At 50.1% G+C, this 26,824-nt stretch overlaps 1 protein-coding gene across 1 annotated transcript in view; it reads right to left on the reverse strand.

The window, feature by feature from the left end:
* The window catches only part of LOC116952492 (zinc finger protein ZIC 4-like), a 39,729-nt gene extending 13,174 nt beyond the window's left edge, over positions 1-26,555 (reverse strand). Inside the window, exon 1 of the mRNA XM_032971883.2 lies at positions 25,095-26,555. Within this exon, the coding sequence (XP_032827774.2) occupies positions 25,095-26,310 (1,216 nt within the window). The 5' untranslated portion in view covers positions 26,311-26,555. The remainder of the gene's footprint in view (positions 1-25,094) is intronic.
* Positions 26,556-26,824: the final 269 nt, after the last annotated feature.

Here is a 26,824-nt window from a genome sequence, read left to right on the forward strand (position 1 = left end):
AGAAGATCATACAATTAAAGACAAAGATCTCCCGTGTAGCCTGTAACAGACTGTAGGGGCAAGTGCTGTTAGCGAGCACCTGTAAAGGCCGGCACGGTACACCCGGCCGCCTTTGTCTCCCTAGCGGCGATGTTCACACATCGCACCAGGTACTCATTTGAGGCTGAGTCGACCTAGGGGAGGCCCAGGACCGGTTCAGATAATCGTCACTGGTGTTTTCCGTGAACACACACACCCACGGTATCACACACACAGACCCATTACAAATACAGTCACACAATCACAGAGTCACACATGAAATCACCCAATAATGTACCCACAATCACACAAAAACAGACACGAACCCACATAATCGTACAATCGCCCGCACGCATCCACAACGAGACATATAACCACACAGCCGCGTACACAATCACACACACACACATCTACACAACTATACACAAATACAAAAAGCCACCACAATCACACACACACAAATACACATACACAGCCACGTACACAATCACACACACGCACCTGCACAGCTATGCACAAATAGATACACACATACAATTTAACGTTGACACACCTATACAAAGGCAAAGATCTCCCGTGTAGCCTTCAAAAGGCTATTCGGGCAAGCGCTGTTAACGAGCCTCTCTGCCTAATGCCAGAATAGGCGCACGACTGGCTAGCGTGACCAGAACCACACCCGGCCGCCTTTGTCTCCCCCGTCCTGATATTTATACACGGCAATAACAGTTAGTCGCCACTGATGTTAGCTGTGACCAGGGATCGAACTCGGCTCGCCGGGGTTCAAACTGATCCACTGCACCGCTCCCAAACGTCACCCCCAACCAACCAACCACACACACACGTATCGTAATTATTACGGTACTTAAATACATTAAGCGGTTCATAGCAAGTGGTGGTAACCCAAAAAAATGTGTAACGAATGTTTAATTTGAAAGTGTTGGGTTCGTATCGCAACGAGTTGACCTTTACGCCGTCAAATAAGCACATGAACAAAGACAAATATCCCCCGTGTAGCCTGTAACAGACTGTAGGGGCAAGTGCTGTTAGCGAGCACCTATGAAGGCCGGCACGGCACACGAGGGGTTGGGTGGCCAACACCACGCCCGGCCGCCTTTGTCTCCCTCGTGGCGATGTTTACGCATCGCACCAGGTACTCATTTGAGGCTGAGTCGACCTAGGGGAGGCCCAGGACCGGTTCTGATAATCGTCACCACCGGTGTTGGCCGTGAGCGGGAATCGAACCCGGGTGGCCGCCAGGTTCGTAGCGCAGCGCGCTAACCGCTACATCCCCAAACAGACACACACACAATCAGCCACACACACACACACCCATTTACCACAATCACACGTGCAATCACGCGGAGTCACGTAAAAGACAAAGATACCCCGTATAGCCTTCAGAGACTTTTGGGGCAGGTGCTGCGAGTAGCCTCATAGACAAAGATCCCCCGTATAGCTTTAACGGACTCTAGGGACAAGTGCTGTTAGCGAGCACCTATGAAGGCCGACACGGCACACGACGGGGTGGGTAGCCAACACCACGCCCGACCGCCTTTGTCTCCCCCAGTGGTGATGTCTACTGCACACCGCGCTAAATACTCATTCGAGACTGAGTCGACCTAGGGGAGGCCCACCACTGGTTCAAATAATCATCACTGGTGTTGGCCGTGAGCGGGAATCGAACTCGTGTCTGTATGTGCATGCGTGTGATATAATATCACACACTGTGACACACACACACACGCAAATACACAATCTCAAAAGCACACGCTTGTACATACAGACACACAACCACACACAGAGACGCACAATGAGACAAGCCACACACAATAACACGCACAGAGCCAAATGCCCAATCATACTATTAAACACATACAGCACGAAGACAATCACACGCATAACCGTACAGGCAATCACACTGTCAGACACCCAAAAACGTAGCCACACACGTACCCAAGCGTATACAAACACACACACACAAGCATACGCAGCCACACAATCAGAGCGCCACACCGAATCGTGCACAGACATACACACAATCGTAAACACACGCAACACAATTGTTCAGACACACGCCACAAAAGACACGTCAACACATGGTGTATTTGAGGCACGGCGGTCGTTAGCGAGCAGCTATTATGGTTGGAGGGAAGATGGTGCGTTGTTTTGTTTTTCCTGGCTAAAACGCACCATCATCATGAAGAGATATTTGAACCTCGCCTGGGCCACCCTTACGTCGACTCAGCCATAAATGTTTTTTTTGTTTTGTTAAAATCGACACGGTGTGTGAATTGTAAAACAACGAAGCAACGCTATCGTGCCTTTGTTGTTTTGTGACTTCGCGTTGCCTGCGGTGTACAAGCACAATTAATAACGCTCAACCCATTCGTCAATCACACTGTGGCCTTTAAATAAAAATAAATAAAAATAGGCGACGTTTCGGGAAAAGGCCATTCATTGATGCGCTAGGAAGTATGACCATTACCCTAAACGTCACCTCTGATACGATGCTTTTCTTTCAAGAAGGCCACGGTGTTATTGACTAATGCGTGTCATTGTTTTCATTCTACATATACAGTAATTATACACACGTATAGATACAGAATCGAGTTCTGCTTATACAACGGGACTTTCGTTACAATTGCAAGAAAGCTGTTGCTCAAGACGGTCGCCTCTCTCTTAACTGGCGTTTTAAAAAATAAATTTTAAAAAATGCTGAAGTTGCCTTGCCCCCCCCCCAAAAAAAAAACCAGCCGAATTAATTTAAATCGTTAATTAAAAATATTAGTGGGACTTGAACAACGTTGGACTTCGAGGGGACGTTACACGTGACTCCGTTACAACGTGACACCACCAGGGTGTGACATCAATTCACGAGTTGTTGATGTTGTTGTTGATGTGATTGTTGTTAATGTTGCGGAGTGATGCTCATGTGAGATAAACTATTGAAACTATAAACTGTCTTTTTGTCGTGTACCACGTAAGGCCCACTGAGGAATATAGCTCTTATTCAGAAGTGACCCGGCTACCGGAAATGACAGCTCAACGAAGTGGCGTATCATCATCACGTGCAAATTTATCACAGCCAAAGACTCTAAACGCGTGACGTTGATTCTAAATGTGGAGGCCAAAAACCGCAGGACCCGAAGAAAAATCCACGCGATCACGGGGGAGAGAGAGAGAGAGACACGCAAACTCCAAATATACAGCAGCAGGCGTCAGGATCAGGATCAAACCCACGACCTCCTGTACACCACGCGAGGTAGTTAACATCTCTCCACCGTGGCGCCCCTGTCATTGTCTGTGTGTAATCGCCGAGATGCCTCGCCTCGATCGTCCCTTGCTCCCAGTTTTCTGGTGATTCCCGCCGCTGTTGTCGCTGCTGCGTCTTGTTTGGCAGTCAGCAAGTGAGTGGCGCACAAAGCACAATTACCAAAACAACAACAACAACATCCCAGCACGTTCGTCAATAACACCGTTACCTTAAGAGGAAATTGCACGTACAAAGGACCATTGCCTGAGTTGTCGCCTATTTATACGCCTCCTTGTCGAGGCCACGGTGTTATTGACGAATGTGTCGAGCGTGTGTGTTTGTTTCTCCTTCAATTTTGACGCCGTGCGCCTCCCCCCCCCCCACTCCGTGCGTGACAGACTGAACGCGCTCGCGTGTCCGGCAGCGTCTCGACGCGGCCACCTTCCAGCGCAGCAGCCCCCCACGAGCGGAGGGAAAGTCGCCCACCGGACCTCGAGATCGATGAGCCTCTGGCCACCAGCTTGGAGCGGTGTGTGTGAGAATCGCAACTAATGACCGGTACTAACTCGCGCCGGCCTTCATAGGTGCTCGCTAACAGCACTTGCCCCAACAGTCTGTTAATGCTACACGAGGGATCTTTGTCTCTTGTGTTCGGGTTTTACGTGGTGCAGTTGCGCGGTGCTTAACGCACTGCACTCTGAACCTACACTCTTGGGTTTGACTCCGGCTACGGCGAGGGATATCTGAATCGGTTATGATCCATCTTACTACCTCCCCCCCCCCCTAACCCCACCCCAACGCGTTCCACCAACCCGCACTAACCGGTGTGGTGAAGTATGGTCAAGACAACCCTCATAAAGCCGAGGAGTGGGGGAGGCCTTCATCCAGCAGTGGCATTCACATTATTTCGCAGATATTACTATACAATATTATTGTTTCATGACGATGGGCTGCATTTATGTATTTCAAGTCAAAGGGATTTCTCGCTGAAATGAACATCGAGGCATTGGTGCTCAACATCCCGTTCATAGGCCCGGGAGAAAATTCCACGTTCCTATGGCGGGTGCGAGGACACTGTAATGAAATCGACAACCGCTGTCGACTTGCCCACAAGGTGATGCTCGATTTTGTTGATGGAGTCGAGTCGACACCACCCCCCACCCCGACCAGGATTTGAACTCGTACCCTCTACGATTGCCAGTCGTTCATTCAACTGCGGCGGCATTCACAGCCAAATCGGGCACCACGGTGGCGAGATGTTAACTACCTCGCCTGGTGTACAGGAGGTCGTGGGTTCGATGCCGACCCTGACGCCTGCTGCTGTATATTTGGAGTTTGCGTGTCTCTCTGCACGTGGTCGTGTGGATTTTTCTCAGGATCCTCCGGTTTTTCCCTCCACATTTGAAATCAACACGCGTTTAGAGTATTCGGCTGCTATACATTTCCACGCGATAAGCCACTACGTTGAGCTATCGTTCATGAAAAAGAGCTATATAGCTCAGTGGGCCTTAGCCGGTAAGTAAAAACCAAGTTTTTTTTAAATAGTTGTATTCACATATATATGTTTTGTCATTATAAATTATTATTTTCTTACAAAAACGCGTAGAGCCGAATGTCGCCATTATTTATTTGCTTAATTATCCATCACGAGCCGCGGCGGGATGATCCGGGGGGTTGTTTAGCGACCGAGGACTCCCTCTATCGAGACTCGGATGGGCGCGCCGAGGCCGGCCGAACTGCTCTCGGATTAAACAAATAAAAAGACGCGCGCGTCGAACGCGTGCACGCCGTCTCGTACTTACCACGTGTGTTGGGGGGGGGGGGGGGGGCAGGAGTAGAGCTGTTAGCGAGCACCTGTTAAGGCTGCGGGGTCCTATCGTGTGGATTGGTACCACGACTGGTTCCGACTCTCCGTTGTTGTTGTTGTTGTTGTCTCTACACCAGTGCTAATGTTTACAAACACACGCTGCACCAAGGAACCCATTTAAGGCTGAGTCGACCTAGGGTAGGTCCGGGACGAGAAGTTCGAACGCAACTGGCCACTGGTGTTAGCCGTGGCCCGGAGAACCGAAGTCAGGATGGGTGGGTACGATTCGCTGCCCGTGACACACAAGACAAAGACCGCCCGTATAGCCTCAACAGACTGTCGGGGCAAGTGCTGTTTGCGTGCGCCTATTAAAGACGGCACGCCACAAGGGGGTGGGTGGCCAACACCAATACCACGCCCGGCCGCCTTTGTTTTCCTAGTGGCGATGTTTACACATCGCACCAGGTACTCATTTGAGGCTGAGTCGACCTAGGGGAGGCCCAGGACCGGTTCAGATAATCGTCACCGGTGTTGCCCGTGAGCGGGAATCGAACTCGGGTGGCCAGGTTCGTAGCACAGCGCGCTAAACCACTACACCACCGCTCCCCACACACGCATGCACATATATACACAGAAACACGTGTACACAAAGATACATACAACAAAAGACAAAGATCCCCCATATAGCCTTGAACCCACTGTTGGTATAAGTGCTGTTAGCGAGCGCCTATTAAGACCGGCACGGTGCACGACGGGGTCAGGCGGCGAGACCTGCTACCCACCCACCTTTCTCTCTCTCTATTGCTGGTCCTTACACACTGCACCGGGTACTGATTTAAAGGGGAGTCGACCCCGGTTAGGCGAGGCTCGGCACAGGTTCAGATATCAGCCGCCACTGACGTTAGCCGTGACCGCCAATCGAATCTAGGTCCCTGTGTCCGTAGAGTGGTGCGCTAACCACTGCACCCCCCCCACCTCCGCCGCTCCATACAGACACGTGCACACACGCACACAAAAGACAAAGATGCCCCGTATAGCCTTCGTAGACTTTTTGGGGCAAGTGCTGTGAGCGAACGCATAATGAAGACGGGCACGTCACACGAGGGCGCGGTGGCCAGCACCACGCCCGGCACGCCTTCGTCTGCCGAGTTGCTTACACACCGCACCAGGTACTCATTTGAGGCTGAGTCGACCTAGGGGAGGCCCATGCCCGATTAAAATAACCGCCGCTGTCATTGTTGGTGAGCAGGATTCGACCACGCGTCGCCGGATTCGAAGCGCAGTGCGCTAACCACTGCACCACCGCTCCCCACGCGCGCGCGCGCACACACACACATATGCGTAAAAGGCCTGATTGAGATGTTGTTGGTGTTGTTGGTGGTAACGAATATTGATTTTCTGTCCGATTATTATTCCCGCGTCCCCAAATCACAAATACCATAATTCTCTGACCCAGGGTGGAGCGGTGGCCCAGTGGTTAGCGCACCGCGCTATGAGTTCGATTTCCAGGCCAGGGTTAACATCTGCAGTGGTTAGTGACATCAGTTTATTGTTGTTGTTTGTGCTGCTTTATAAAATTGTTTAATTATATTTAGTCACTTGCTTAACCATTTTCTCTATGTTGCACTCCTATCGTGTGTGTTGCACTGTTTGTTGTTGTAAATTGCTGACCCGCCCGAACTGGACATCTGCGAGAAAGAGCTTCATAGCTCATCGGATTCCACCTCCAGTCTAAATCAAGATTCTGATTCTGATCTGTACCAATACTGCTCCCACTCCCCTCCCCCCTCCCCACCCTGTTCAACACAAAAACAAAGATCCCCCGTATAGCCTTAACAGACTGTAGGGGCACACGAGGGGGTGGGTGGCCAACACCACGCCCGGCCGCCTTTGTTTCCCGATGTTTACACATCGCACCAAGTACTCATTTGAGACGGAGTCGACCTAGAGGAGGCCCGGGACCGGTTCAGAGAATCGTCATTGGTGTTGGCGGTGAACGGGAATCGAACCCGGGTCGCCAGGTTCATAGTGCAGCGCGCTAACCGCTACACTACCGCTCCCCACCGTGTTCAACACACACACACACCAGCATGATGAAGTATGGTCAAAATCCCCTCCCCCCATGACCCACAGTGTGCGGGGTAGCATTAATACAGCAGTGGTTATGACAATCACTATTTGGCGGTACGACGCTGCGTTTAGCGGTGCTGAATCGGTGGTTTAAATTCCACGTATCTATGACGGGGGCATGTACATCCATAGAACAGCTGCCTCGCGACTGCTCGCCAATGTTAATTGCTGCGTTCGCTTGGGTAGAGGCGCAGCCCTGGAAGTGCTCGCCCCCGACACTGCTGGTGGAAGGACCTCCACTAGAGGGAGTTCCAAAGAGCCACTCTATGGAAGGTATTTAATCTAAAAAAATACTACCAACGCGTCTACAATGTATAGTCCCTTTGTCATTCCACTGCTGGATGAAAGACTTTCTTCGCCGTGTTGATCGTGGGGGGTTGTTTGACCATACTTCACCACGCTGGTTCGCGAAGGATTGGTGGGCGATCCGAGGACCGCCACTGATGTTAGCCGTGAGTCCTGGCTAACGCGTTCATCGTGAAAACGTTTTGAGAATGAAGAACACAAATCATTATTTTTGATGTTATTATTATTCTTAACCAAATACTGTAATAAAGTCTTTGCCTCATCTATCTCTCCACATCAGTATTTTTTTTACGCATTCCATCAGAAATACAATCTTCTGGGAGTATTTTTTTCAGCAGCAGCATCGATGTCATTTTAAAGACAACGCCGGACCCGTTTCGACATTCAGTGTTTCATCAGCAGCATTCAGGCTTTGCCTGAACAAATGCTGGTGAATTGCCAGATGTTTTACATGCAAGGTGTATATGTTTATGCATGTTGAACCTCTTTCGCACAGTACGTAGTCAAAAGTGCTAATCAGAGGTGCGGGGGGTGGACAACATATATTTGGGCAAGGTGCTTCACTGTGCCATGAAGAAGGGTCATCGTCAGAAACGTTGCCTATCATATACTGCTCCTTTTAAGGCCAGAGTAAATAATTCGGGTGCGTATTCGACAAACGCAGATGCATCGTACAGAACACAAACCACCCAGTCGGGAGTGGTGGTGCAGAATGTTAATTACAAAGTAAATAACCCATCCCTTATCATCATCATTGTTGTTATTAGTAAGTCGTCTGTGAAGTCAGCCAAACCGATCCGCAAAACAAAGTACGTCTCGTGATGCTACCACGAACTCAGTCAACAAACCGCTCAACCCATTCGTCAATGTCAAAAAAAAACTCAACCCATTCGTCAATAGCACTGCAACTGAGAAGAACACGTGACTATGCGACGTTTCGGGCAACGGACCCTCGTGGTATAAAGGTACCGAGGCCAAAGCAATTGATATTGCATTCCCCTAGTATTCACTATCATTGCGTCTCTCTGGCCCCTCGATCTCTCTGCTACGAGATAAGGGCCATTTGCCCGTCACGTCAACTCTATTTGTTTTCTGTGTTGACGTTCTATCGATCACGGCAGCGCACGCGATTGACGTCGCAAAATAAACACGTGGCTTGATCGCAACATGACCAAAGAGCTCCGTAGCTCATCGGATTCCTCCAGTCTGAATACATATTCTGATTCTGAGCATTGAGTCACTGAGGATTACGTTCAAATCGTCTCTCTCTCTCTCTCAAAACTTTGTGACCATCCCTCTGATAAAGGGTTCATCGCGTAGCATGATGCATCCGCTGTTCATCCTATCCACATGGGGGTGCGTGCAATTTGATCATCATTTAATGATGCAACAACAGCAATAATAATGATATAGGTGTAACGCATGTGAATGCACTGCTACATTAAGCCTGCCTTGCACCACCCCCACGTGAGGACAGAACAGAATCACAACATCACTCGCCTCTGATCTCAGTTTTCCGTGGCCAGGAATCGAACTCAGGTCGCCGGGTTAATACTAAGCCACCGGTCCCAAAACGGTGGTTCATCATTACGATAATTATGCATTTAATACAAAAAACATAGCAGAATGCGTAATTCTGTATTTAATTAAAACGTGTCAGTGAATACGAATACGCACACACATTATTGTTATATATATATGTGTGTGATGTATATATAATCCTTGCTGAGCATGGGCCCAAAGGTCCAACACGCAAAGCGACCAGTAACAAACAGCACTGCTTAAGTTGTAATCACAGATAAGCGTAGCAATGTGGCACACGAGCGCTTGGGAGGGAAGAATGCAGTGTCGTGTTTGATCACAAGACACGTGCTGTCACGAAAGGGGTCATTGCCCGAAACGTCGCCTATTAACTATCTGTTTTTCTCCTTTTAAAGGCCACACAAAGACAAATACAACGATTCCCCCCGTATAGCCTTCAGCAGACTGTCGGGGAGAGTGCTGTTAAGGGTGGGTGGCCAGCACCACGCCCGGCCGCCTTTGTCTCCCTAGCGGTCGATGTTTACCCACCGCACCAGGTACTCATTTGAGGCCGAGTCGACCTAGGGGAGACCCAGCACCGCGTTCAGGTAATCGTCACCGGCGTTGGCCGTGAGCGGGAATCGAACCCGGGTGGCCGGGTTTCGCAGCGCGGCGCGCTCACGGCGACAATCACCGCTCAATAAACGGCGTTGTTTATTGACGAATGTGTTTGAGTTTGTTGCCGTCGATTGTACTTGAGGCTGAGTCGACCTAGGGGAGGTCCCGCAGCAGCAGAGACAGAGAGGAGACAGAAGGATGAGCGCGGATGGAGTCATCAACAGCGGTAGTGGGCGAGTTGGGTTGGCGATGGGACGACTCGTAATTGGAATCGCATCTGTCGCGCGCAGTCAACATGCCGCTCTGTTCATGTCTACATCAGCAACACCACACACACGCTGCACACACACTACACACACACACTACACACGCTGCATACACACACTAAATACTACACACACACGCTGCACACACACACTAAATACTACACACACACGCTGCACACACACTACACACACACTACACACGCTGCACACACACACTAAACACTACACACACACGCTGCACACACACACTAAATACTACACACACACGCTGCACACACACTACACACACACTACACACGCTGCACACACACTAAACACTACACACACACGCTGCACACACACTACACACACACTACACACACACTACACACACACACGCTGCACACACACACTAAACACTACACACACACACGCTGCACACACACTACACACACACTACACACGCTGCAAACACACTACACACACACACGCTGCACACACACACTACACACACACTACACACGCTGCACACACACTAAACACTACACACACACACACACGCTGCACACACACACTAAACACTACACACACACACGCTGCACACACTACACACACACGCTGCACACACTACACACACACGCTGCACACACACACTAAACACTACACACACACGCTGCACACACGACACACACACTACACACACACTACACACACGCTGCACACACACTACACACACACACGCTGCACACACACTACACACACATACGCTGCACACACACACTAAACACCACGCACACACTAAACACAAAACACACACTACACACACACACGCTGCATACACACTACACAAACACGCTGCACACACACACTAAACACTACACACACACTACACACACACGCTGCACACACACTACACACACAGTACACACACTAAACACCACACACACACACTAAACACTACACACACACGCTGCACACACACACGCTGCACACACACACACTAAACACTACACACACACTACACACACACGCTGCACACACACACTAAACACTACACACACACTAAACACTACACACACACACGCTGCAGACACACGCTGCACACACACACTAAACACTACACACACACTACACAGACACGCTGCACACACACTAAACACACACTTCACACACGCCACTACACGCACACCACACACACTATACACACCCTACACACACGCCACACAGACAAAGATCCCCCGTATAGCCTTAACAGACTGTAGGGGCAAGTGCTGTTAGCGAGCACCTATGAAGGCCGGAACGGTACACGAGGGGGTGGGTGGCCAGCACCACGCCCGGCCGTCTTTGTCTCCCCAGTGGCGATGTTTACACACCACACCAGGTACTCATTTAGGCAGAGTCGACCTAGGGGAGCCCCAGGACCGGTTCTGATAATCGTCACCGCTGTTGACCGTGAGCGTGAATCGAACCAGGGTCGCCAGGTTCGTAGCGCAGCGTAGCGCTAACCGCTACACCACCGCTCCCCACAGACACACTACACACAGACACCCCACACACACTCACACACATACCACACACACATACCCCCAACACAGACTCACACACATACCATACTCACACACCCCACACACAGCACACACCCCACACACACTCACACACATACCACACACACCCCTCACACTACACAACCCACACACTACACACCCCACACACACACCTCACACACATATACCACACCAACACCCCACTCACACACACTCCACACACACTACACACACTTACATACATACAGTGAGGGAAAAAAGTATTTGATCCCCTGCTGATTTTGTACGTTTGCCCACTGACGAAGAAATGATCAGTCTATAATTTTAATGGTAGGTTTATTTGAACAGTGAGAGACAGAATAACAACAAAATCCCAAAAACGCATGTCAAAAATGTTATAAATTGATTGGCATTTTAATGAGGGAAATAAGTATTTGATCCCTCTGCAAAACATTACTTAGTACTTGGTGGCAAACCCCTTGTTGGCAATCACAGAGGTCAGACGTTTCTTGTAGTTGCCCACCAGGTTTGCACACATCTCAGGAGGGATTTTGTCCCACTCCTCTTTGCAGATCTTCTCCAAGTCATTAAGATTTCGAGGCTGACGTTTGGCAACTCGAACGTTCAGTTCCCTCCACAGATTTTCTATGGGATTAAGGTCTGGAGACTGGCTAGGCCACTCCAGGACCTTAATGTGCTTCCTCTTGAGCCACTCCTTTGTTGCCATGGCCGTGTGTTTTGGGTCATTGTCATGCTGGAATACCCATCCACGACCCATTTTCAATGCCCTGGCTGAGGGAAGGAGGTTCTCACCCAAGATTTGACGGTACATGGCCCCGTCCATCGTCCCTTTGATGCGGTGAAGTTGTCCTGTCCCCTTAGCAGAAAAACACCCCCAAAGCATAATGTTTCCACGTCCATGTTTGATGGTGGGGATAGTGTTCTTGGGGTCATAGGCAGCATTCCTCCTCCAAACACGGCGAGTTGAATTGATGGCAAAGAGCTCCATTTTGGTCTCATCTGACCACAACACTTTCACCCAGTTGTCCTCTGAATCATTCAGATGTTCATTGGCAAACTTCAGACGGGCATGTATATGTGCTTTCTTGAGCAGGGGGACCTTGCAGGCGCTGCAGGATTTCAGTCCTTCACGGCGTAGTGTGTTACCAATTGTTTTCTTGGTGACTATGGTCCCAGCTGCCTTGAGATCATTGACAAGATCCTCCCGTGTAGTTCTGGGCTGATTCCTCACCGTTCTCGAGATCATTGCAACTCCACGAGGTGAGATCTTGCATGGAGCCCCAGGCCGAGGGAGATTGACAGTTCTTTTGTGTTTCTTCCATTTGCGAATAATCGCACCAACTGTTGTCACCTTCTCACCAAGCTGCTTGGCAATGGTCTTGTAGCCCATTCCAGCGCTGTGTAGGTCTACAACCTTGTCCCTGACATCCTTGGAGAGCTCTTTGATCTTGGCCATGGTGGAGAGTTTGGAATCTGATTGATTGATTGCTTCTGTGGACAGGTGTCTTTTATGCAGGTAACAAGCTGAGATTAGGAGCACTCCCTTTAAGAGTGTGCTCCTAATCTCAGCTCGTTACCTGTATAAAAGACACCTGGGAGCCAGAAATCTTTCTGATTGAGAGGGAGTCAAATACTTATTTCCATCATTAAAATGCAAATCAATTTATAACATTTTTGACATGCGTTTTTCTGGAGTTTGTTGTTGTTATTCTGTCTCATTGTTCAAATAAACCTACCATTAAAATTATAGACTGAGCATTTCTTTGTCAGCGGGCAAACGTACAAAATCAGCAGGGGATCAAATACTTTTTTCCCTCACTGTAACACACACACACCCTGCACTCACACTCTTCACACACTCCCCACACACACCACAACCACCCACACACCCCACACACACACTCAGACACACACACACTCACACCCTACACACACCACACACACACCCCACACACACACTCCACACATTCACACACACCCCACGCACACACACTCCACACACACCCACCCTAAACACACCACACACACCCCCACACATAGAAACACACTACACACCCCACACACACACACCCCACACACACAACCCACACACACACTACACTCCCCACACACACACTACACACCCCACACACACACTACACACCCCACACACACACTCCACACACACTGACAACCCACGCACATACCCCACACACACACCCCACACACACACACACTCTACACACACCCCACACACACACTCCACACACACCCCACACACACACTCCACACACACTCAAAACCCACACACACCCCACACACACACTCCACACACACTCACACACAACCCACATACATACACCCCACACATACACAATCCACACACACACACACCCGACACACACACTCCACACACACTCACAACCCACACACACCCCACACACACACACACTCTACACACACCCCACACACACACTCTACACAACCCACACACACACACCCCATACATACACAACCCACACACACACTCCACACACAACCCACACACACACCCCAGACACACACTCTACACACACCCCACACACACACTCAACACACACCCCACACACACACTCCACACACACTCACAACCCACCCACACACACCCCACACACACACTCCACATACACTCAAAACCCACACACACACCCCACAAACACACACTCAACACACACTCACACACAGCCCACACACACACACACCCCACACACACTCACAACCCACACACACACCCCACACACACACTCCACACACCCTCACACACAACCCACACACAACCCACACACTACACACCCCGCACACACACAACACACTACACACTCCACACACACTCACAACCCACACACTCACAACCCACACACACACACTCCACACACACTACACACACACGCACACACACGCACACACACTCACACACACCCTACACACACACCCCACACACAACTCACACACACACACACACTCTACACACACTCCACACACTCACAACCCACACACACACACCCACCCCACACACACTCCACACACACACCTCACACACAACCCACACACACTCACACACACTCCCGACACACACACAACCCACACACACTCACACACACATACTCACACAAACACTCCACACACAAAAAACCCACACACACTCAGACACACACACTCCACACACACTACACACACACAACCCACACACACACAACCCACATACACACAACCCACACACACACTCAAAACCCACACACACTATACACCCCACACACACACACACAACCCACACACACTCACACACTCCACACACATCCAACACACACACACTCACACACTCCACACACTCACACAACCCACACACGCACACCCTACACACACCACACACACATACACAACACACACACACCCCACACACTCACTCCACACACACACAACCCACACACACTCCACACACCCACACAACCCACACACACTCACACACAACCCACACACACACACTCCACACACACACAGCCCACACACACCCACTCCCCACACACACACCCCACACACTACACACACCCCACACACACACTACACACACCCCACACTACACACACCCCACACACTCCCCACCCACCCCACACACACATACACAACACACACACACCCCACACACACACCCACACAACCCACACACTACACACAACCCCCCACACTCACACACTACACACACCCCACACACACCCCACACGCACCCCACCCCACACTCCCCACACACCCCGAACATCGGAAGTCTTCGTGAGGGAGCGAGCCCCATCTGTGTGTGCGCACAGGCAGTGCATCTCCTCTTTCATGTGGCAACTGTTTCTCTTTCTGCCAACTGCTTCTGGAAACAATATTACGAGCGTGTGTGTGTGTGTATGTTACCCGTGCGGGGATAAAATAGACCAGCAATGTTGGAATAGGTAAAAGTTGCCAGCGATTTAATTGCCGGAAATGTGGTTTATTGAAAGTGAGAATTAACGGACTCATTATCTGCCCGCGCGTGTGTCTGTGTGTGCGTGTGTCTGTGTGTGTGTGTCTGTGTGTGTGTGTCTGTGTATGTGCGTGTCTGTGCGGTTAGCGCGTTGCGCTATCAACCAGGCGACCCGGGTTTAATTCCCGCTCACGGCCAACACCAGTGACGATTATCTGAACCGGTCCAGGGCCTCCCCTCGCTCGGCGCAGCCTCAAATGAGTACCTGGTGCGGTGTGTAAACATCGCCACTGGGGAAACAAAGGCGGTCGGGCGTGGTGCTGGTTACCCACCCCCTCGTGTACGGTTCGGGCCTTCATAGCTGCTCGCTAACAGCCCTTGCCCTATACCACTATGTTAAGGCTATACGGGGGATCTTTGTTTTGTGTCTGTGTTCAAAGCGGTGGTGCAGTGGTTGGCGCACTGCGCTACGAACCCGGCGACTCGAGTTCCCAACGCCAGTGACCACGACCTCAACCAGTCCTGAGCCTCCGCTTGGTCGACTCAGCTTCAAATTAGTATCTGGCGCGGCGTGCTAACGTCACCACTGTGAAGACAAAGGCGGCCGAGCGTAGTTCTGTCCACCACACCTCCTATTGCGCCGTGCCGGCATTCATAGGTGCTCGTGAACAGCACTTGCCCCAACAGTCCGTTAAAGGCTATACGGGGGATCTTTGTATATTATAAAGTATATCATGTAAATCCATTGCAATGGTAATCGTGAGGGTCATTTGGCCATACGTCACCATGCTGGTCAGTGCGAGATATCCAATAATAAATTAAATTCTAATTCCGAAGTATTGCAACAGCATGTACATTACTGTGGCCTTCTCAACCTATAGTTTATTCCAATAAAAAGTCTCAACTTTAATAAAATACACAAATATATAATCTGTTTCTGTTGTGTTTGTAATTTCACGTACGCGAATAACCCTTTCAAAAATGTAAATAGGTTATTTATGCGTGCAATGGCCATTATCCGTAAAAAAAAGTCTAACTCTGCAAAAGGGTCATTGCCCGAAACGTCACTATGTATTTAATACATTGTAAAATAGACAACAATATTAATTATGAATTTAGTGCATTTGTTTTTTTATTTTGAAAAAGTTATAGGTTCATTATATTTTAATTCACTTACATTTCATATTATTACACTTTTCTTTGCAAGCGAGTATTATACAAAGTACGCATCCGTACATAAAATAATATATTTTAAAAATATATATATTGGTTCGTTAATTAAAGCGCTGTAAATTAAATTTGTCAAAATATTTTATTAATGACGTGTCACAATGATAATAGTCGTAAAAATATGCCAATATTTTAAGAATTCGCCACGCAATTATGAATGCAATGCACGTGTGTAAGTCGAACTTCATTCGCACAGTACGTCGCCACCCGTGCTAATCGGAGGCGCGGGCACGGACAGACAACAACGAGTCCTTTACTAACGATACACAATTGCGCCGTAAATAATTCGTGTTTATTTTACACATTTATAGACAACAACCAAAACGACTAAAACCCGTAACCGTTTCAAACAGTGTCCGTCGAAGCAGAGGGGCGTGCAAAAAAAAACACCGCGACATGTTTTCAATTGTATCTCAATTTTTTTTTTCCACGAAAAGGAACCTTCGTAAAAAATATAAAAAAAAAACCCTCCGGAATCCGAGACAGATGCTCGTGAAAATCCACCGCGTGTTTTGTGTGAATGGCTTCAGCGGCATTGGTTTCACGTTTCGCTTACAAAGTGCGGTGCGCTGACGGCTCCCTCGACTTACGGGGAAGACAGTTGTTACGGACATAAATCCGTGGCAAAAAAAAACATTGTTTGAACACAAAGCCATGCACTTAAATATATATTGTTCGTTCTAGTTATATGTGTAATTGTGTATGTGTGTGTGTGTACACACCGCTTGTGTGTGTGTACACACACGTACAAGCGGTAGTGTAGTGGTTAGCGCTACACTGCGCTCCGAACCCGGCAATCCGAGTTCGATCATCGCTCACAGCCAACACCGGTGACGATTATCTGAACCGGTCCTGGGCCTCCCCTAGGTCGACTCAGCCTGAAATGAGTACCGGATGCGGTTGTGTAAACACCGAATCAGTATCTGCTGCGGTGTGTAAAGATCAGCATTGGGGAAACAAAGGCGGCCGAGCCTGGTGCTGACCCCCTAACCCTACCATGTGCCGTACCGTGTAGACTATACGGGGGATCTTTGTATTTCACATAGTACAGAATGTACAACATCAGCGGGGCGTGCAAGTGGCCGAGTGGATATTTACATCTCTGGATCGTGACATTCATCCAGCAGTGGCTTGACCATGACAGGTGATATCTGATGATGATGATGATGATATATACACATTGGTGAGCAACCACCACTGATTATCCAAGGCTGGTGAAATATGGTCAAATAATCCGCACGGTCCGCGCGGTGTGGGGGGTGTCGACGCGGAGGTGAGTGAGTTGGGAAGTTGAAGGCGGAGACCCCAAATCCAGCAGTGGATTAACAGAAAGAACTCCACGCGTACATCCCTGCATACGCAGTACAGTATAAAATGTACTAAACAAGGGTGCATGCATATATGTGGGTCGTTCAGTATATCAACAAAGAACACGTGAGAGCGTTACTGTTTCACATCGTTTGCGTCTGATACTCACGCCCCGCTATCCCCGTCAATACGCAAGCAAGCGACGATTATTCGACAAGACTGGCGGTCGTGTTTTTTTTTCCATTAGCGCGATTGGCTCGGCACGGTAACGAAAACAGTTCAACGTTCACGCGTGCGCTCAAGTGTTGTGAGCCTCTCCCGTGTGTCGATTGTATCGATGATGTTCATATTAAACTGGGCGGGGTGGGGGGAGGGGGGTCTGTGAACTTGAGCGATCTCCCGGCTCGCCACCGCTATTGTGCAATGTGTACACTCGGGTTCGGCAACCTTCGGATTACGGAACGTCGGCACACACGCGGCTCTCTCATTGGTTAAGGACTGCTGCTTCTTGGTGACAGTTACTTATTAAGGAGGCCACCTCACCTCGAACAACAACAAAACAATTATCTTGTCGTTAGTTTCGTTGGCGACCTCCTGGGTTAGGGTTACAAGCGCCACGAGTTGCTGGCAAGGGTAGCAGCTATGCCCCGCAGGAGAACCTAACTTTGCTGGCGAGTATTAGACTGACAATCTTGTTTCGTGATACAGTATCCCGGGGTTTTGCCAAGCCACAGGGCCAAAATAAGCGATGAAATACGCCAAACTGCCAGCGACAAACAGATTGTAATTGCTCGGTGTATGATATTTTAAATCATGAGCAACGTTGTGTTTTTGACCGTGTAAATATACAACTTGGAGGGAAGAGATGACGATGATGGGAGGACATTGAATTATAGAGTGGAGCGGTGCACGGGAAAGAATCAGAGAGGGAGTGGATATGGCCTGCGGTGTGGTGAGTGAGTGATTGGGCGAGGTGAGTGGGTGAGTGATTGGGCGAGAGGGTGAGTGAGTGGGCGAGAGGGTGAGTGGGTGAGTGATTGGGCGAGATGGTGAGTTGGTGAGTGCGTGGGTGAGTGAGTGGGCGAGAGGGTGAGTGGGTGGGTGAGTGAGTGGGCGAGAGGGTGAGTGAGTGGGCGAGAGGGTGAGTGGGTGAGTGAGTGGGCGAGAGGGTGAGTGGGTGAGTGAGTGGGTGAGTGAGTGAGCGAGAGGGTGAGTGGGTGAGTGAGTGGGCGAGAGGGTGAGTGGGTGAGTGAGTGGTGAGTGAGTGGGCGAGAAGGTGAATGTTGTTGTTGTGACCTGCACTGTGGGTAGCGAGAGGGTGAGTTGGTGAGTGATTGGGCCAGAGGGTGAGTGGGTGAGTGATTGGGCGAGAGGGTGAGTGGATGAGTGAGTGGGCGAGAGGGTGAGTGGGTGAGTGAGTGGGCGAGACTGTGAGTGGGTGAGTGAGTGAGTGAGTGGGTGAGTAAGTGGGTGAGTGATTGGGCGAGAGGGTGAGTGAGTGAGTGAGTGGGCGAGAGGGTGAGTGGGTAAGTGAGTGGGTGAGTGAGTGGGCGAGAGGGTGAGTGTGTTGTTGTCACCTGCAGTGTGCTGAGTGAGAGGGTGAGTTTGTGTGTGAGTGGCTGGTGAGTGAGTGTGTTGTTTTGACGTGCAGTGTGGTGAGTGAGAGGGTGAGTTTGTGTGTGAGTGGCTGGTGAGTGAGTGTGTTGTTGTGACGTGCAGTGTGGTGAGTGAGTGGGTTGGTGAGTGGGTGGTTAAAATGTAATCATTAAAATCATCACACAACGACTTTTCGTGAGTGCGAGTGGACTTTCTACACGACATCATATCTTTAATTAAGGGACACTGAAATTATCACCGATATAAAATTGGCACAATAACTTACAATGCCATTGATTCACTCAGGAACGCCCCACTGAGTCTCAAGACTACATGTACAGGAGGTTGCTGCTAACCATTGGGCTGTTCGGCCAATTCCATTACACGATGAGAGTTTTGGCGACACGCGCGGTACACACAAGGGGGGTGATATCCAAAACTCCGCACAGATAGATTCAATAAAGCAGACAGGAATGAATTGCAAACCGTGCGCGGACACGAACCTAAAAAAAAAACATCGGTACCGAATTCTCCAGATTAGAAAACTCTCCGGAATTAAAGACGCCGCTCCAGGTTTTTTTTGTTTACCCGGTTTCAATAACGGGTCCACGCAACAACAGCAAAATCTGTTCTCACGCACAGACACACTTACTTACACGCACCCACCGGATTATAAGACGCAGTCCCCCCACCACCCCACCCTGCTTTAAAAAAAAGAAAGAAATACAGGGCCGGTAAAAATACGCGCTTTGTGTCTCAGTTGAGAGGAAGAGTCGCGCAACTCCTGACTCATGCTTCTTAACAATAATAATGATGATACGTAATGACGAACAGTTAAGAGGGCTAAGAACGTAGGGATAACAGAACGTAGGGTTGACATCACCCATGGATAGCAGTACTTGGATCGATCAGTGCTTAGATTTAGCAGTACTTGGAGCTAGCAGTACTTAGAGCGAGCAGTACTTAGAATGAGCAGTACTTAGATTGAGCAGTACTTAGAGCGAGCAGTACTTAGAGCGATCAGTGCTTAGATTGAGCAGTACTTAGATTGAGCAGTACTTAGAGCGAGCAGTACTTAGAGCGATCAGTGCTTAGATTGAGCAGTACTTAGATTTAGCAGTACTTAGATTGAGCAGTACTTAGAGCGAGCAGTACTTAGATTTAGCAGTGCTTAGATTGAGCAGTACTTAGATTTAGCAGTACTTAGATTTAGCAGTACTTAGATTGAACAGTACTTAGAGCGAGCAGTACTTAGAGCGATCAGTGCTTAGATTGAGCAGTACATAGATTTAGCAGTACTTAGATTTAGCAGAACTTAGATTGAGCAGTACTTAGAGAGAGCAGTACTTAGAGCGATCAGTGCTTAGATTGAGCAGTACTTAGATTGAGCAGTACTTAGATGTAGCAGTACTTAGATTGAGCAGTACTTAGATGTAGCAGTACTTAGAGCGATCAGTGCTTAGATTTAGCAGTACTTAGATTTAGCAGAACTTAGATTGAGCAGTACTTAGAGAGAGCAGTACTTAGAGCGATCAGTGCTTAGATTAAGCAGTACTTAGATTGAGCAGTACTTAGATTTAGCAGTACTTAGATTGAGCAGTACTTAGAGCGAGCAGCACTTAGAGCGATCAGTGATTATATTGAGCAGTACTTAGATTTAGCAGTACTTAGATTTAGCAGTACTTAGATTTAGCAGTACTTAGATTTAGCATTACTTAGATTGAGCAGTACTTAGAGCGAGTAGTACTTAGATTTAGCAGTACTTAGATTGAGCAGTACTTAGAGAGAGCAGTACTTAGAGCGATCAGTACTTAGATTGAACAGTACTTAGAGCGAGCACTACTTAGATTTAGCAGTACTTAGATTTAGCAGTACTTGGAGCTAGCAGTACTTAGATTTAGCGGTACTTAGATTGAGCAGTACTTAGAGAGAGCAGTACTTAGAGCGATCAGTGCTTAGATTGAGCAGTACTTAGATTGAGCAGTACTTAGATTAGCAGTACTTAGATTGAGCAGTACTTAGAGCTAGCACTACTTAGATTTAGCAGTACTTAGATTTAGCAGTACAGTACTTAGATTTATCAGTATTTAGATTTAGCAGTACTTAGATTTAGCAGAACTTAGATTGAGCAGTACTTGGAGCTAGCAGTACTTAGATTTAGCAGTACTTAGAGCGATCAGTACGTAGATCGAGCAGTACTTAGATTGAGCAGTACTTAGATTTAGCAGTACTTAGATTTAGCAGTACTTTAGCAGTACTTAGATTTAGCAGTACTTAGATTTAGCAGTACTTAGATTTAGCAGTACTTTAGCAGTACTTAGATTTAGCAGTACTTAGATTGAGCAGTACTTAGAGCGAGCAGTACTTAGATTGAGCAGTATTTAGATTTAGCAGTACTTAGATTTAGCAGTACTTAGAGCGAGCAGTAGTTAGATTTAGCAGTACTTAGATTTAGCAGTACTTAGATTTAGCAGTACTTAGATTTAGCAGTACTTAGATTTAGCAGTACTTAGAGCGAGCAGTACTTACATTGAGCAGTAGTTAGATTGAGCAGTACTTAGATTTAGCAGTACTTAGATTGAGCAGTACTTAGAGCGAGCAGTATGCAAGGCTGAAGGCTGACAGTACGTGGATGACTTACGCAGAAGACTGTCGTGAAACTGAGTAGACTGTCGTGAAACTGAGTAGACTGTCGTTATACTGATTAGACTGTCGTGAAACTGAGTAGACTGTCGTGAAACTGAGTAGACTGTCGTTATACTGAATAGACTGTCGTTAAACTGAGTAGACTGTCGTTATGCTGAGTAGACTGTCGTTATGCTGAGTAGACTGTCATTATGCTGGGTAGACTGTCGTTAAACTGAGTAGACTGTCGTCACACTGAGTAGACTGTCGTTATATTGAGTATACTGTCGCTATACTGAGTAGACTGTCGTTAAACTGAGTAGACTGTCGTTATATTGAGTAGACTGTCGTTATGCTGAGTAGACTGTCGTGAAACTGAGTAGACTGTCATTATGCTGAGTAGAGTGTCGTGAAACTGAGTAGACTGTCGTGAAACTGAGTAGACTGTCGTTACACTGAATAGACTGTCGTGAAACTGAGTAGACTGTCGTTACACTGAGTAGACTGTCGTTACGCTGAGTAGACTGTCGTTACACTGAATAGACTGTCGTTATACTGATTAGACTGTCGTGAAACTGAGTAGACTGTCGTTATGCTGAGTAGACTGTCGTTATGCTGAGTAGACTGTCGTTATACTGTGTAGACTGTCGTGAAACTGAGTAGACTGTCGTTCTACTGAGTAGACTGTCGTTAAACTGAGTAGACTGTCGTTATACTGAGTAGACTGTCGTTATACTGAGTAGACTGTCGTGAAACTGAGTAGACTGTCGTTAAACTGAGTAGACTGTCGTTATGCTGGGTTGACTGCCATTATACTTGGTAGACTGTCGCTTTATCTGGTAGACAGTCGCCCTACCCGGGTTGACAGTTGCTCTGTGCTGTAGGCAGTCGCTCTACCCGGTAGAAGACAGTCAGTGGCAGACAGTCACTTTACACGGTCGCTTTACACGGGTAGAGAGCCGCTTTACACGGGTAGAGTCGCTTTACACGGGTAGAGAGTCGCTCTACTGGGTAGATGACATTCACTCAAGCGGGTAGAGAGTCGCTCTAGCCGGGTAGAGAGTCGCTTTACACGGGTAGAGAGTCGATCTAGCCGGGGTAGAGAGTCGCTCTACTGGGTAGATGACATTCACTCGTGCCTGTAGAGAATCCCTCTAGCCGGGTAGAGAGTCGCTTTACACGGGTAGAGAGTCGCTCTACTGGGTAGATGACATTCACTCAAGCGGGTAGAGAGTCGCTCTAGCCGGGTAGAGAGTCGCTTTACACGGGTAGAGAGTCGATCTAGCCGGGGTAGAGAGTCGCTTTACTGGGTAGATGACATTCACTCGTGCCTGTAGAGAATCCCTCTAGCCGGGTAGAGAGTCGCTTTACACGGGTAGAGAGTCGATCTAGCCGGGGTAGAGAGTCGCTCTACTGGGTAGAAGACGGTCACTCTAGCGGGTAGGCGGTCGCTCTAGACGCGACTCTTGACCCTTCCCATGAGACTCCCAACCCGATCGTGAGCCCCTCCGACCTTCGCAGCGCCGACCCAACAGCGGCTCCAGTACAGACGACCTGACGGGTTGAAACGAGTACCACCGATAAGGCCCCCTTCTCCACCCCCCCCCCACTCCTTGCCCCCCCTCCCCCCGCCCGCCTCCCCACCACCCCTACCTCGAGATGATCCCAAAGCCGGGTTCCCAACATGCGGAGACGGTCAAGCAAACTCGTGGACCGCACAGACATCCGCGGTGCTGGAGGAGGAGGGGGGCTGGAGGGGTAGTTTGTGGTTCATCCGGTTTCTCATACTTTAATCTATTGATTGCATCCAAAGGGCCAAACAATCCCGGTGTGGCGTGACCCTGCCGAAACTACCGTATTAGCTAGAGCGTCGAGTGAGAGACTTCTTGTTGCCTCCGATGGGCAAACGAAGCACACTCGACTGTGCATTGCCGTTATAGCTTCACGATAATAGACGGACGAGCAGTTTGACGTTCCGCATTGGATGTGTTTGTTGATATGCGTTGTAGCACGCCGTCGCTTGTGATCATCGTCACCGTCGTCATCGTCGTCATGATGACGATGGTGATGATGACGACGGTGACAATGATGACGACGATGAATGTTCGAGACGAGAGCTGGAAACCCGAGGCAGACATCTAACTCTCGCTCAACGCGTGCTCGAGTCCGTTGGTCGCGCAACAAAGCGTTACTTTGGGGGGCGTTGCTTTGCGGCGCGTTACTTTGACGTTACTTTGGGACGCGTTACTTTGGCGAACGCAGCAGCAACCCCATCCCAAACCCATCCAGAAAACCCGTCCAGCAAGCACTCTCCCTCCCGTAGACCCAACCATAACCCCCCCCCCCCCCCGTGGCATCCTCCCACTCATCACATCCCATCAACCACCCCACCTACTTATGTACACACACTCTCGCGTGTACACATACACACGTGTACACACACACGTGTACACACACACACGTGTACACACACACACGTGTACACACCCACGTGTACACACCCACGTGTACATACTTTTGTACACACACACACGCGTGTACATACACACACACGTGTACATACACACACGTGTACATACACTCTCGTGTACGTACACACACACACACGCGTGTACACACACACACGCGTGTACACACACACACGCGTGTACACACACACACACGCGTGCACACACACACACACGCGTGTACACACACACACGCGTGTACACACACACGCGTGTACACACACACGCGTGTACACACACACGTGTATACACACTCTCGCGTGTACACACACACATGTACACACAAACTCGCGTTACACAAACTCGCGTTACACACACGTGTACGCATACACACACGTGTGCACACACTCCCACCTAAAAACACACACACACACACATACACTCGCGAGCGGAGTGTCGTTTACCTGTGTGCGTCCTCTTGTGTATCTTGAGGTTCTCGGAGCGAGCGAACACCTTGCCGCAGGCGGGGAAGGGGCACGGGAAGGGCTTCTCGCCCGTGTGCACCCTGATGTGGTTCACCAGCTTGTACTTGGCCTTGAAGGGCTTCCCCTCGCGGGGACACTCGTCCCAGTGGCACACGTGGTGGGCCTGCTCGGGCCCACCCACGTGCTCTCCCGTGACGTGCGCCACCAACTCGTGCATGCTCGCGAACGTGTGCCCGCAAGCTTTGGGCGCTCCTCCCTGCTGCTGCTGCTGCTGCTGATGCTGCTGATGGTGATGATGCTGCTGCAGGGACGGGACAGAACCCCTCTCTGCCCAGCGGCACAGCAGCTCTTGCTTCACGGACTGACGCATGTAGCGGAAGAAGGCGCCAGAACTGAATCCGTGGAGCGACGATCCCGCGGCCGCTGCGGCCGCGGCAGCCGCCGCAGCCGCGGCTGCCGCGGCCGCCGCAGCCGAGAAGGGGTCGGTGGGGCGACCGAGCTGCGTTGCGTACTCTGCGTGGTGGTGATGGTGGTGGTGGTGATGCCGCGCGTAAACGTCGAGCGGCAGCGCAAGCCGCATCTGCCCGTTGAGTCCGTGACCGCCTCCGTGCGGCGCCTGCTCCCTGTGCCCTTGGCCACCGCCACCAACTCCTCCTCCTCCTCCCCCTCCTCCTCCTCCGCTGATCACGCCGTCTCCGAGCGGGTCGTTGAGGCCGGGCATCGCTGTTGTGGCAGCCACCGCCGCCGCTGCCGTGATGTTCTGGCGTATGATGAAGTCTCGTCCGCCGGAGTAGTTCGCACGTCCCACGGGACTCCCATAGTCCACCCCGCCCGCGACAGAAGCACTAAAGCCACCCGCGGTGGTGGCGGCGGCGGTGGTGGTGGTGGCGTGGTGGTGGTGGTGGTGGTGGGACCCCGTCAGGAGATCGGCGTGTCCCGGCAGATGGGGAGGGGGGCTTAATTTAAGGGCGGTTCCGGAGGCTCCCCCGGGCGGTCCGAATGCGTGCGACGGCGCCTGGGACCCCCCCGCTGTGCCGTCGACGGAGGGGTGAGTGAGCGGCTGCGACTGCGGGTAGCCGGCGAAGTCGCTGAAAGCTGAGCCGGCGAGGGTCTGGCACGCGTGCTGGTGGCTCACGGCAAGGTCCACCAGCCTCAGCGCCTGGTTTCGTTTAACCGCCGCGGCCGACGATTCCATTTCGAGCGGAGAAGGAAGGAGTTTGTCGTCGTTGTTGTTGTTGATGTTCGTAGCCTTCTCTGAACACTTTCGCGGATTTTTTTTGGGTTAACCGCTGTTTCCTTGCTTTCTTTCCGCGGCTCAGCTCTCGTTTGCGTCTTTTTTTCCGGTGGTGGAGGAGGGGAGGGGGGGTGATGTCCACCACCCCCCTCCTTTTTGAGTTCACTCTCTCTCCTCCTAAACCCCACCACCACCCACCCACAAATCTCTCCCCCCACCACACCCTCTTCCACACACCCACCACCACCCCCCCTTCCACCACCCACCCACCCCCCCCCCCAACTCGCGTTGCAATACCCCGCTAAGTTACCTAACCAACGACAAGAAAAGTTACGGAGCGCATCATTGAGCGGGATGGAGTGAACAGGCGAGGGTCGGCTCGGAGCGCGAGACGCAAAGCGGCGAGAGAGAGAGAGATCGGGAGAGAGAGGAGTGGAGAGAGAGGAGTGGAGAGAGAGGAGTGGAGAGAGCGTTG

The sequence above is a fragment of the Petromyzon marinus genome, chromosome 47 (assembly GCF_048934315.1).
Source record: "Petromyzon marinus isolate PM22_M1 ecotype Great Lakes invasive population chromosome 47, UKy_Petmar_22M1.pri1.0, whole genome shotgun sequence".
Taxonomy (NCBI): domain Eukaryota; kingdom Metazoa; phylum Chordata; class Hyperoartia; order Petromyzontiformes; family Petromyzontidae; genus Petromyzon; species Petromyzon marinus.